The 13,717-nt window shown below is 33.6% G+C and overlaps 1 protein-coding gene across 1 annotated transcript; it reads left to right on the forward strand.

Moving 5' to 3' along the window:
* The first annotated feature begins 10,461 nt into the window (after positions 1–10,461).
* Positions 10,462–11,064, forward strand: LOC140446540 (uncharacterized). The gene has a single exon (XM_072539105.1). It carries the CDS (start codon positions 10,462–10,464, stop codon positions 11,062–11,064), a length of 603 nt encoding a protein of 200 aa, XP_072395206.1.
* Positions 11,065–13,717: the final 2,653 nt, after the last annotated feature.

Here is a 13,717-nt window from a genome sequence, read left to right on the forward strand (position 1 = left end):
ACTTATGTTTATGCGTTTTTATTCATATCTTGAGTTCGACAAAAGCTATTAACATGCGATTTGCACCATTTTGTTACCATTTAATTTAGTTTAATTATAATTTACAATAAGTAGATGTTTCCGTTAAACATTTTGAAGAAAAACAAATTTTAGTTTTTTCTATTCGAAAGTACCCTCTACCTATGACAATTAAAACTAAATACAATTATTTTATAGTAGATTTAAATTAATTCATCCACACTCTTTCTAATGACACTAATTTCGTTAAAATCGGTTGATCCAAACCAAAGTTATAGGTATTTATCCACAAATACTTTCCCACTCTCCCCCACCCTTAATTTGAAACAGTAAAAAAGTACTTGAATAGCTTTGTGCAGAATTTAGGCCTCTTTCTAGTTTACTTATTTAACACTTGGTATAATTGGGCATATTTCCCAAAAAACTGGTTTTCAAAGTTTTCTTCACAGGTTACGTCCCCTAGCGGTTAACCCAGAAACTTGAAAGTTATTTCCAGCGATTTCTCTTGGCCACTTTTACTAAGGATTTATTTCTCCTAAAGTTATAACATAAATAGTTTCTGATATATAGCCGAGAGATCGGCTTTTGGACCACCCGGTATATATATATATATATATATATATATATATATATATATATATATATATATATATATTATATATATATATATATATATATAAATATATATATATATATATATATATATATATATATAAATATATATATATATATATATATATATATATATATATATATATATATATATATATATATATATATATAAAGCAAGAAGTAGTGTAGCTTTTTATATTATTGAATATTTCGATATTTCTGTACTTTTCTCGGAAATAGCACATAATTATTAAAAATAAAGGAAAAAAATTAAACTGTGTTTATTATCATAGTCTTGTGAAAAAATATGTTTTTTTTAATACAAATAAAAAATTTATTTTTTTAATAAGTATTTATTTGTCAGATTTAAGTTAAAACTATAAATATATGATTTGTGAAATTTAACTTTATAGGAGTTAGCCTCTATCATACATAAGCATATATTATCTTGACAAGAAACACTACCAACTCCATTAACATACTCTTCAAGTTCTTCTCTTATGACAACGGTCAAATTTTTTAGGCCGATTGCCACCTTCTATACTTACAGCACAAACTAACGCATATTTTCTATTAATATCTCTTATAGGTTTGACACCAGTATATTTTCTCTTTAAATTATGTCTCAAGAAGCTGTGCAGTGTACAATAGGCTAGAATTAAAATTTTCAGTTTCTCTGGTTTACTATTTAAGAGAACACGAAATCGATTGGAAAGTATTTCAAAAGTCTGTAGTCAAAAACACGTTCTTGTCGAGTCATATTTCTTAATTGATAAAATTTCATTATGTATGTGTGTAGATAGAGGAAATGCTACATCGCCAACAAAAATAAATGGCACTTGTGTATTTCTTAATAAAAAAGGTTTATTATTAGGAAATTTAAATAAATTTTGCTTAACTACTTTGTTAAGATCACATTTTCTGTAAATACCTTAATCAGAAGCTCTTTCATTTATGCCTACATTTATATATGTATTCGAGTACAGAAATTTGCTACATCACACTGAAAAACTAATAAGTGGTACTGCTTATTCCTTGCTAATGTAAAAAACAAAAAAAAATTACCACCTTGGCTTTCGTGTGAGATGCCGGTACCTCAAAATATGTGTATTAACGTGTGAGACGCCGGCATCCAGCGTTATTAAATGATTTTCAAATGCTCTAAAACAGCATAGCTTAAAACGAGAAGTTTTAATTTGTCATATTGGTTTCAAAATAACGTAATGACGTAATAGTTACCATGGTTTAAAAAAGTGTAATATAAACTGCATGTTAGATATTGAAAGTAAAATTTAAAAGATTTTTAATTGATTAATATTAATAATAAAGTAAAGAAAAAAACTTTAACTAAAACTAGACTAAACTAAACTAACATAAAAAAGGGTAAAAAAATGTATAATAACTAATAACATATTTAGTATTAAAATGACCAATGTAGTATGACGTCGCATTACCGTCAAAGAAATATTAAGATCAACAATAAGTAGTGTGGCAAATGGATTTAATTCCCGCAGTTATCACAAAGAAGGAAAAAAATATTAATATTCTAAAAGTTATTCCTTTAATCAATATTTTTAAAAATGAAAGTTCAAATATTTCACCAATAAACCTCAATACAAATAGTCTTAGAAAGACTAAAGATGTTTTAGAAAAGTTAGAAACACAAAAATCTGATTTGAAAGACATTGATTCATTTTTTTTGAAGGAACAAGTTTTTGGACAATTTGTATATAATATGTAATAATTTTCATTTTAATTTCATATAATTTAACTAAATATTGTAAAACTGTGCGACAAAGAAGACAAGAAGAAAGAAGAAAAAGAAGAAACCCAAGGATTTATTGTGTAAAGAGACACACGCCAAGCATAGGCTTCTTTCTAAGGGCGGAGGAGTTACGTCCCTGGATCATCCAATGTGTGACGATATATGGAGAGACTATATATACCATTGTTTAATTATTTTTACAGCTTTTAGTTTTGTAGTTATTACCATATATATATATATATATATATATATATATATATATATATATATATATATATATATATATATATATATATATATATAATACATTTTGTTATGGAATTCATTTTTTAAACCCGTTTTTGGCCTTGGTTTTCCTAACTGTGGAAAAGGTTCGTGGTGTATTTATTTTTTTACAAGTATCCAATAGCGAATTGGTGTTTCTACCTTTACAAAAACATTTAAATTGTGTTGGTGAATACATATTGGCATGGGTTAGGTTCTTCCAGGCTTGTTATTTCTAGGTAATATTCTTGATTAAATGTGTTCTGAAACAGTTTTCTTGTGACATGTTTAAGTTAAATATTATATGGGATTAAGCCAAAATTTACTGTAATAAAAATTAAATTTTACATTTGTGATTCATTTTATTATAAAAAAAAAAAATAAGAAGGTAATCTGTTTATGTTATGTGCATATAATTATGTATAACTAAATGTGATTAAATGATTTTAAGCACAAGTGAGCGATGGGATAGTCTATCCATATTCCATTATAATATGGTGTTTAAAATTATGCACGTAGGAAGAATAATTCAGTTTTAATTTGGTTTTATATCATTTTTGAAACAATGTTTCGTAGTTTTTTTTATTATTTAGAAATTACAGCCGCATCCACCATAATGGTTATTAGCGGCGGCTACAGAATTACAAAATTAGAGTTTATAAAATATTCCTATAGATTTTAAGAAATTTACAATATTACTAACTGAAAAATTAGTGCCTAATAAATTACTTAAACTGTTAGGTATGTTAAATGTAAGATGAAAATTGGCAAATCTATGGCCTTCAATTAATAAATGGTTAACGGTTATTTGTACATTACATGTTTCACAAATAGGTGGATCACTTTTGGGCAGTAAATATGAGTGAGTAAGTCTCGTGTGTCCAATTCGTAATCTAGTTATCACCAATTGTTCTCTTCTGTTCCTGGTTGAGGGTTGCCAAGATGTAACGTCATTTTTAATTTGCTTCAGTGATGTTTGAGAAGATTGCCATTTGTTTTGCCACTTGCACAAAACTCGATTTTTTATAAAAGATTTTATATCACTCGCGGTATTTCGATTCTCGGCTTTTTCTACATCGGCACATTTAGCCATTTCACTCGCGCACTGGTCCGCACTTTCGTTGCCAGCAATGCCAATGTGGGATGGAATCCATATAAATCTGATACTCCTAGAATTTTCTTGAGCCTTCATGAGTTCTAGTTTTATCAGTTTCTCAAGGGGACCTTTAGGATAGATCTGTTTAAGAGTTTGAAGGGCGCTTAGTGAGTCACTTAAGATAACAGAGTTAGGAATGTTATTAGAATTTATATGCATGATAGCTTTAAACATTGCATAGAGCTCAGCGGAGAAAATCGAAAAGAAGGTCGGAAGACGAAATTGATATGTATCGCTTGGAGTAACGAATGCAGCACCTACTCCTTTATCACACTTAGATGCATCTGTAAAGATTTTGTAGCAATGTTCGTAATGCTGACGGAGAATTAGATCAAGATTATTCTTAATCTCTGCGTAAAAGTTAATATGTTTGTTGTATTGGGTTAGACAAGTATTTAAATTTGGGGTATTAATTTTCCAAGGAGAGGGGCTTTTAATATTGATTGGAAAGGTAATTGGGAATTCTATATTAAGACATCTTAGGTAACACCGTACTCGCTCATAGTAAGGCTTATGTTTGGTACTATTGGTAAAGAGATTTATATATTTATTAGTGAACATATTATTAAATAGAGGTTTGTTTATATTTGAGGCTATTGACGTTGCGTGTGAAAGTGTTAAGGAAATTCGGCGATGATATAATGAAGGCTCTCCACTTTCAGAATATAAACTTTCCACCGGTGACGTTCGAAATGCGCCAAGAAAGTGCTGTGTTGTGAATAGAGTCTAGTTGTTTTAATAATGTGGGGGAAGCAGAGGCGTAAGCGATTGATCCATATTCAATTTTTGATCTAATTAGAGTTCTATAGATTGTAAGTAAGGTAGAGAGATGAGAGCCCCAGTATCTATTTGACAGTGTTCTCATTAGGTTAAGTTTCTTATGACAAGTCAAAATCTCATACCTAAGAATTTTACACATGATTTGAAGGATAGCGATGTATTGAAAAACTTGAGATTGGAATTATTTGAGAAGTTCTTTTTTTGAGAATACCATACCAACGGTTTTTGTAACCGAGAATTGAAAACCAGTATCGCGAGACCACTTTTCGAGTTTTTGTAAGAAAATTTGCAAAATTGTTGAAGTTAAATTAATATCTTTGCCTTTTACGTAAACCACCAAGTCATCTGCATATAAACGTGCTTTTAAAGGTTTTTTGGGGTTTTTGATTATGTCATTAATAGCAATTAAGAAAAGTGTAGGACTAATAATTGAGCCTTGAGGGATACCGTTTTTTTCCTCCTGCATTTCGGAATAGTAGTGGTTAACTCTTACACGAAAAGATCTGTTTTCTAGAAAGTTCTTAATAAAATGAAGGTAATTTCCACGAATGTTCCATGACTGTAACTTTTTTAAAATGTTGAATCTCCAACATGTATTAAATGCTTTTCTTAAGTCAAAAAATACTGCGATACAATGCTGTTCTGTTGCTAGAGATTCGTGAATATCACTTTCCAGGTCTAATATGTTGTCTATTCCGGACCGATTTTGTCGGAAACCATTTTGTTCGTTTATAAGTAAGTTCGAGTTTTCTAGATGCCAAATCAGCCTTGAGTTAATAATTTTTTCTAGTAGCTTGCCCATTGCACAAGTCAGACTTATCGGTCTATAGGAATTGGGGTCTAGACGAGATTTTTGGCTTTTGAGAAATGGGAGATTGATAGATTTTGACCAAACAAATGGGTACTGGTGTCGCTGCTAAATGAAGTTAAATAATTGAAGCATGTAATTTTTAGCGGAAGAGGGTAGGTGTTTTAAGAAAATAGTTGGGATATCGTCAGGCCCAGGACTTGTTTCTTTTAGATCGTTCAGTAAGTTGTTTAGTTCTTGTAACGTAGGTGGAGCGTTTAATGGAATGTTATGGTTTTCTAAATAGAGGTTAGACCTTTTGGCCTCTAGTTTATTTTCCAGAAATACAGGGTCAAAATTTTCATTGCAAGACAGTTCTCTATAGGTTTTAGCTAATGTATTAACAATTTCAAGAGGAGAGGTGACAATTTGATTACCTATTTTGAGACTAGATATTGGGGATGACTCCTTTATACCAGAAATTTTACGTATTTTCTTCCATACTTCTCTTACAGGAGTGGAGATGTTAATGCTAGAGACATATTGGGCCCAACTGGATTTTTTTGTTTGATTTATTAAACGTTGAGCTCTAGCTTTCATTTTTTTGTAGTTAATTTTATTTTCGAGTGTTTTATGCTTCTTAAATATATTAAAAGCTCTTTTGCTGGCACGTACTGCTTCGTTACACTCCGAATTCCTAAAGTACCTAAAGAATCGTTTATATTATCATTCAGTATAAGACTCTCCAAAGCCTTATCTATATAATTTTCAAAATCGATCCACTTAGCCGAATTTATATTCCATCTGGGCAAGAAGGATATTGGGCAAGGCTGACCTGAGAGATTCTCAATGGTAATAGGGTGATGATCGCTACCATAAGTATACTCGAGAACATTCCAAGAGAGACGCGGAGCAAGACCTGGATCACAGAAGCTTAAATCTATCACGGAGGATTCTCCAGTGCAGATGTTAAATCTTGTAGGTGAACCATCATTTAGAAAATTTAATTGAAGATCCTGCATTACCTTTTTTAAAAGTTTTCCTCTGTGATCAGTACGCTTAGAGCCCCAAATAAAGTTATAACCGTTAAAATCACCTACGATGATTCGAGGAGAGGGTATCTGTTCGATAGGACTTTTTAAATCTTTAGAAGAACTAGATGGAAGGTAAATGTTACAAATAAAAATTGGAACGGGAGCGGTGATCTCTATAACTATAGTTTCAATGTTACTATTGACAGGAAAAACATTTGCAACCAAAGATTTTTTGACAAGTGTCATAACACCACCTGAAGAGAAATTAGTGTCATGTCCTCTATCTTTTCTAAAAATGTTAAAATATTTGGAATTATAGTTTTTTTGGGGGTTTAAATTTGTTTCTTGAAGACATATTATTTCGGTAGAGAATTCAGAAATAAGTTTTTGTAAGGTTGGAAGTCGATGGAAAAATCCATCTATATTCCATTGCAGTAGTTTAGTGAATTGTATTATATACGAAAAATATGAGTTTACGGGTTAACCTGGGATGACTCGCCCTCGGATTCAGAGATGTCGTTACCCAAGTGTCGGAGGATTTTCTTTCAAGAAGGTGATATAACGTTTGGTTTATCTATCATTTAATTGCGGATGAACTTTAGTTAACATATGAACTAATCCCAAAAGGTCAGAAATAAACTCTTGAATTATGTTAGAAGGATCTTGCACGCCGATAACATTGCTTAGAAGTAGATTTAATTGGTCAAAATTGAGAACAAATATGGGTAAATGATTTTGGATAAAATCTTTGGCAGGTTCAAGGTCATACGATTTTGTTGATTTTATGCATGTATGCTCCTCGTTGCTTTTAACTTTCTTGACTCTAGGTTTGGATGTAGATACAGCAAATGATTTTTTTGTATGAGTTATTGAGATATTGATTACTTTGCAGCTTTCCATGGTGTTACCTTCTTCTTGACCGTTAGGATTGCTCAGATTATTTGCTAATTTTTCTTGGACGGAAATTTGTTCGTTTGATATGGATGTTGATGCAGGTTGGGGCATGATGTCAGGGGAGAAAGGAGTAGTAGATTGACTGTTATTAGAATCAATTAAATTTGTTGTTGATTCTAGTTTATCGGGACAGTTGGTGGCGATATGCCCAGACTTTTTGCAGTTATAACAGGCCATAGTTTGTTGATATAAGAATGAGTCGGGTAAGGAGATATTATGGGGACTGACGTATATCTGTCTTCTGAAACTTAAAATATGATTATATTCGGGAAGGGTGGAACTGATTTTTAGAAAAGTGACAGGAGAGACCATATTAAGTCCAATACTTTGCAGATAATCAACTAATCAACAGACTGTGTGGTATTGTTGGACATACGTTCGAAAAAACAATACATTCCGCTGGTGAGATTAATCTTCTAGCTCGTATAATATTGTTCTGGATTTGTATGTGTCCATGGTTTTGCATGAATTCGTCCACAATTTTTTTGTTTGCAAGGTACATGCAAATCCGATTATTGGATAGTCGGGAGGAAAATATAATATTTTTGGGATGAATTAGGTTACCCAAAGGAATTAAGTAATATTGCAGTCGAGTATTTTCTAAAGCGCTGAAGACAATTGCTTGGTGTTTTGAGCGAAATTGTGCAGAAGCTGCTGATGAATAGGTTTTATTGGTATTTGTCTGTAATTGCGATACTTGTGGTATGTTAGAGAGACTCTGAATATTAGGTTCCATTTTTGATTTTAACACGGAAAATGTGTTTAAAAATAATACGGACCTGCCTAGTAATCAAATAGGTAGTAAAACTGGAATAATGTTTCTTGAGTCGTATCTTATTGATAATCTATATATATAAAAGAAAGTCGTGTTAGTTACACCACTTATAACTCAAGAACGGCAGAACAGATTTGGCTGAAAATTGGTAGGGAGGTAGCTTAGAGCCAGGAGATGGACATAGGATACTTTTTATCCCGTTCGACAGTGTTCCCGTGTGACTTGACATGAAACGTCAGTCACTATAAAACGTGGTATAACAAAAAAGAATCAGACTTGGAATAACAAAACGCAAATGACAGCTATGTAATTGACGTAAAATAACAGCTATGTAATGACGTATGGATGACAATTTGATATTTGTAAGAAATCAATATTAAAACTATTTCTATTAAATAAATAATTAACAAGTGGATTGAAGTGAAGTGAAGTTTAATTAATAATGCCGCGACCAAGACGATCGAATCTTTCCCGACAAAGCCGTAATTGAAGTGAAGTGAAGTTTAATTAATAATGCCGCGACCAAGACGATCGAATCTTTCCCGACAAAGCCGTAATGCAAGAAGAATACAAAATACTGCAAATGAAAGGAGTGAAGAAGAACAAGAAATTGCACGTGAACAGCGCCGCGATAGTATGGCTCGACTTCGTGCTTCTCAATCACGAGAGCAAAGTAAAGCAGCCCGTGAAACAGCTCGGTTGGCAATGCAGAATCGTCGAGCGAACAATAGAAGGCAACAAATAGATAATTTACGACGCAGAACAAGATATTTAGCTGATTTGAATCGAGCAGCGTTTCGATACGATTGCAGCAATGATTACAGCTTGCATCCTAGCGTTTGCATTTGGCAAATGGACGCTGTTTGCGAGTATTGTGGTGCATTAAAGTTTTCCGGAGAAACGCCTGGATTATGCTGCCTTAATGCCTTAATGGTAAAGTGAAATTGCCAGTGTTGACTCCGCCACATGAGCCATTGTATTCATTGCTTTGTGGCGAAACACAAGAATCACGCCACTTTCTTGCAAATACTCGAAAATACAATAGTTGTTTCCAAATGACGTCATTTGGGGCAGACATTATCGAAGAAGGAGGATTTAATCCGACATTTAAGGTATTTATTTTTGTACTTACATAGAATGTAGTTAAAGAATAACCTACTTTATCTATTGGTATGTATTATATTTGCTAATACTGAACTCTACTCTCCCACAGAAAAAGTGTTTATAACCCAGTTAATACTGTCTGGTTTTTATTTTGTAGATACAAGGACAGATTCACCATCGAATTGGATTATTACTACCTTTCAAAGATACACAGAATAAATTTTTACAAATATATTTCATGGGCAACATGGAAGAACAACTTGATCGACGCCTAGGGATCAATGCAGGAATGAATCGAGCAATTATTCAAGACTTGCAGTGTCTGCTTCATAAACATCATGCGTTGGTCAGGTTGTTTAAGAGTGCTTTAGAGCGCATGCCAAATGATGACTATAAAGTTGTCATCAAAGCAGATAAACTACCATCTGGAACACACGAACGCACATTTAATGCTCCAACAGTGGACGAAGTTGCCATCCTTATTGTTGGTGAACAATTGGAAAAACGCAATATTGTGCTTACACGTCGCGATACTGGGCAACTGCAACAAATATCTGAAACTCATCGATCATATGACGCATTGCAATACCCACTGATGTTTTGGCAAGGAGAAGATGGATATTATTTTAATATTAAAATGATAAATCCATTGAATGGTAAAGTATCAGTATCTTAATAATGGTTAATGTCTGTATTATTTGTCTTTGAAATGGTTAATTATCAAATTTTTAATTTCAGGTGAAGAAACTACAAAGAAAGTTAGCTCAATGAATTATTATGCATATCGTTTGATGATTCGTCAAAATGCTGACAACTATTTGCTGCGGTTTCGTCGATTGTTTCAGCAGTATTGCGTTGACATGTATGTAAAAATAGAAACGGAACGTTTAACATTTATTAGGTTGAACCAAGCCAAACTGCGTTCTGAGGAGTACATCCATTTACGAGATGCAGTTAGTACTGAAGGAAATGCAGCTAATATTGGTCGATTAACTATTCTGCCGGCGAAGTACATTGGTAGCCCACGTCATATGCATGAATATGCACAAGATGCAATGACATGTTCGTCATTACGGCCGGCCAGATCTCTTTATTACTTTTACCTGCAATCCAAAATGGATAGAAATTACTCAATTGTTGCTTCCCGGACAAACATCAAATGATAGACACGACATCACAGCACGTATATTCAGGCAAAAAATTCGGTCCCTGATGAACTTTATTGTTAGACAACGCGTCTTTGGAGATACTCGATGCTGGATGTATTCAATCGAATGGCAAAAGCGAGGCCTGCCGCACGCACACATTCTTATTTGGTTAGTGGAAAGAATTCAGCCTGACCAAATAGATGATATCATATGTGCCGAGATTCCTAAACATGAAGTCGATCCAGACCTACATGATGTTGTTACTACTAATATGATTCATGGACCGTGTGGTGCCATCAATCCCCAATCACCTTGCATGGTCGATGGAAAGTGCTCTAAACGATATCCACGGAAATTAACGGCGGAGACTGTCACTGGCAACGATGGGTATCCGCTGTATCGGCGTCGATCACCAGATGACGACGGTCGAACTGTCACAACGAAAGTGAAAAGAATAGATTTCGTTGTCGACAACAGTTGGATTGTTCCATATTCGCCACTTATTTCTAAAACGTTCAAGACACATTGCAACGTTGAATACTGCAATTCAGTTAAGTCCATAAAATATATTTGCAAATATGTCACGAAAGGCATATGGCGGTTTTTGGATTGCAATCCTCAAATACCAACGATGAAATTTCACGCTATCAAGTTGGTCGTTATGTGAACTGTAATGAAGCGATTTGGCGTATATTTGCATTTTCAATTCACGAACGTTATCCTACTGTTATACATTTGGCGGTGCATCTGGAGAATGGTCAACGAGTATATTTCACGGCTTCGAATGCTACGCAACGTGCTGAAACACCTCCAGCAACTACATTGACCAGTTTTTTTGCAATCTGCCAAAGCGATCAGTTTGCACGAACTTTGCTTTACTCGTAGATGCCACGTTATTAATGTTATTATACTTGGAATGCTTCATCCAAGAATTTTCCATCAAACCCATGTAACCTGTGGCACAAATACAAGGATAGTATGTCAGAAGATATTTTACATCAAAGTCGTGTCAGTTCCAGAAATCACGATATTGAGATGAATGAGGAGATACATAATCGAGCTTTACTTTTGATCGAAGATATGTGTTACCTCATGTGCGGTAATTTATTAATCAGGTTAGGAATGCCAGCGCCAAATCGAGAAATGAATAACGCATTTAATCGAGAATTGAAACGGGAACGTGAGTTTGATCACCAGGAATTAGATTTAGTAGTTCAAAGGAATGTACCCCTGTTGAATTACCAACAAAAGGAAGTTTATGATACTTTAATGAAGGCAATCGCTGATGAAAATGGTGGTTTATATTTCCTAGATGCCCCTGGTGGAACTGGCAAGACATTCCTTATGTCATTAGTTTTAGCAACTGTTCGGGAGAGATCCAACATAGCGGTTGCAGTTGCTTCTTCTGGAATAGCAGCCACATTGTTAGAAGGATGCCGTACGGCTCATTCAGCATTCAAATTACCGTTAAATCTTCAAACTATTGAAGAACCAACGTGTAATATTGCAAAACACTCAGCAATGGCCAAAGTTTTAGCGGCATCGAAAATCATCATCTGGGACGAATGCACAATGGCGCATAAACGTGCATTAGAAGCACTTAACCGAACATTAAAAGATTTACGCAATGACTCGAGATGTTTTGGAGGAGCAATGATTTTACTGTCTGGCGATTTCCGCCAAATACTGCCAGTAATTCCAAGATCTACGGCTGCCGATGAAATAAAAACTTGCCTCAAATCGTCAAATCTATGGCGCTATGTGAAGAAACTGCAGCTGACAACAAACATGAGAGTTACATTGCTTAATGATACATCTGCAGAAGATTTCTCGGAGCAATTGCTGACTATCGGTAATGGTCAAGTACCTGTCGATGAATCGAGCGGATTAATATCATTTCCAAATAATTTCTGTAATTTTGTCTCATCAAAAGACGAACTTATCATCAATGTATTTCCAAATATTATTTCTAACTACAAAAATAATGAATAGTTGTAGATGACCTGAATAAGAATAAAGATGTAGATGACCTGAACTACATAATTCAAAATAAGATCATTGGAACAATGCATTCATTCAAATCTATTGACTGCGTCACAAATGAAGATGAAGCCACCAACTATCCAATTGAATTTTTAAACTCTTTGGACGTGCCTGGCTTACCACCGCACAATTTACGTCTAAAGGTTGGCTCCGTAGTAATCATGCTTCGAAACATAAACCAACCAAAACTGTGCAACGGTACGCGTTTGGTGGTTAGTAAATTAAAATAAAAATCCACAAGGAAAATAATTCCTGCAGCTGGCTGTATACCACGTATAACAAAAAGAGGTTAGTCTTTGTATGTGGGTATATTTTATTTTATAAAAACCCTTAAAAGGGCAACATTAAAAGCACGAACGTTTTCGGAACAACTGTTCCGAAATTTAATTAAAATATTAAACATCATATAATATTATTAACATCATGTACAATCTTTGGTAACACATTACATTTTAAAGGGTTTTCACCCAAATATTTTGGTGGCTCAGGCATGGTAACCTGTATTTTAACCTGATGATGGAACAGTTGTTCCGAAAACGTTCGTGCTTTTAATGTTGCCCTTTTAAGGGTTTTTATAAAATAAAATATACCCACATACAAAGACTAACCTCTTTTTGTTAGTAAATTGATGAACAATGTAATTTACGCTACGATAATGATAGGAAAATTCAAACGTGAGGAAGTTCTCATTCCGAGGATCCCGATGATCCCAACCGATATGCCGTTTGAATTTAAAAGACTTCAATTTCCGATACGTCTTGCATTTGCCATGACCATCAACAAATCACAAGGCCAATCCTTAAAAGTTTGTGGTTTAAATCTAGAACATTCATGTTTTTCCCATGGTCAATTATACGTGGCATGTTCACGGGTCGGAAGACCATCTGCGTTATTTGTTTTTGCGCCTGATAATAAAACAAAAAATGTCGTGTATCACAAGGTACTTAAGTGAAGAGCAACCTATGTACTAAAATACAGAAATAATAATGAATGATTAATGTAGTTATTTAATTTTTTTTTGTATTTTTTCCAAAAAAAACACACAATCTGCTTATTTATTGCCATTAAGGCGGAACAAAGTTCGCCGGGTCAGCTAGTAATTGTTAAATTAAAAATCAACCAAAAACTGGTTGATCACGTTATATTAATGAAAACTAATATGATGTGTTCACTTACTGGTGTTTCATGTAATTGTCACTTAACTATTTATAAATAAACTGTTATTTATAATATATAATTACTGCATAAAATTTGCAAATTTGTTGAGACCAAAATAA

The sequence above is a fragment of the Diabrotica undecimpunctata genome, chromosome 7, assembly GCF_040954645.1.
Source record: "Diabrotica undecimpunctata isolate CICGRU chromosome 7, icDiaUnde3, whole genome shotgun sequence".
Taxonomy (NCBI): Eukaryota; Metazoa; Arthropoda; class Insecta; order Coleoptera; family Chrysomelidae; genus Diabrotica; species Diabrotica undecimpunctata.

Excerpts from the sequence above, each read along its gene's own strand:
- LOC140446540 (XM_072539105.1), top strand. The coding sequence starts at position 10,462 with ATGAACTTTATTGTTAGACAACGCGTCTTTGGAGATACTCGATGCTGG.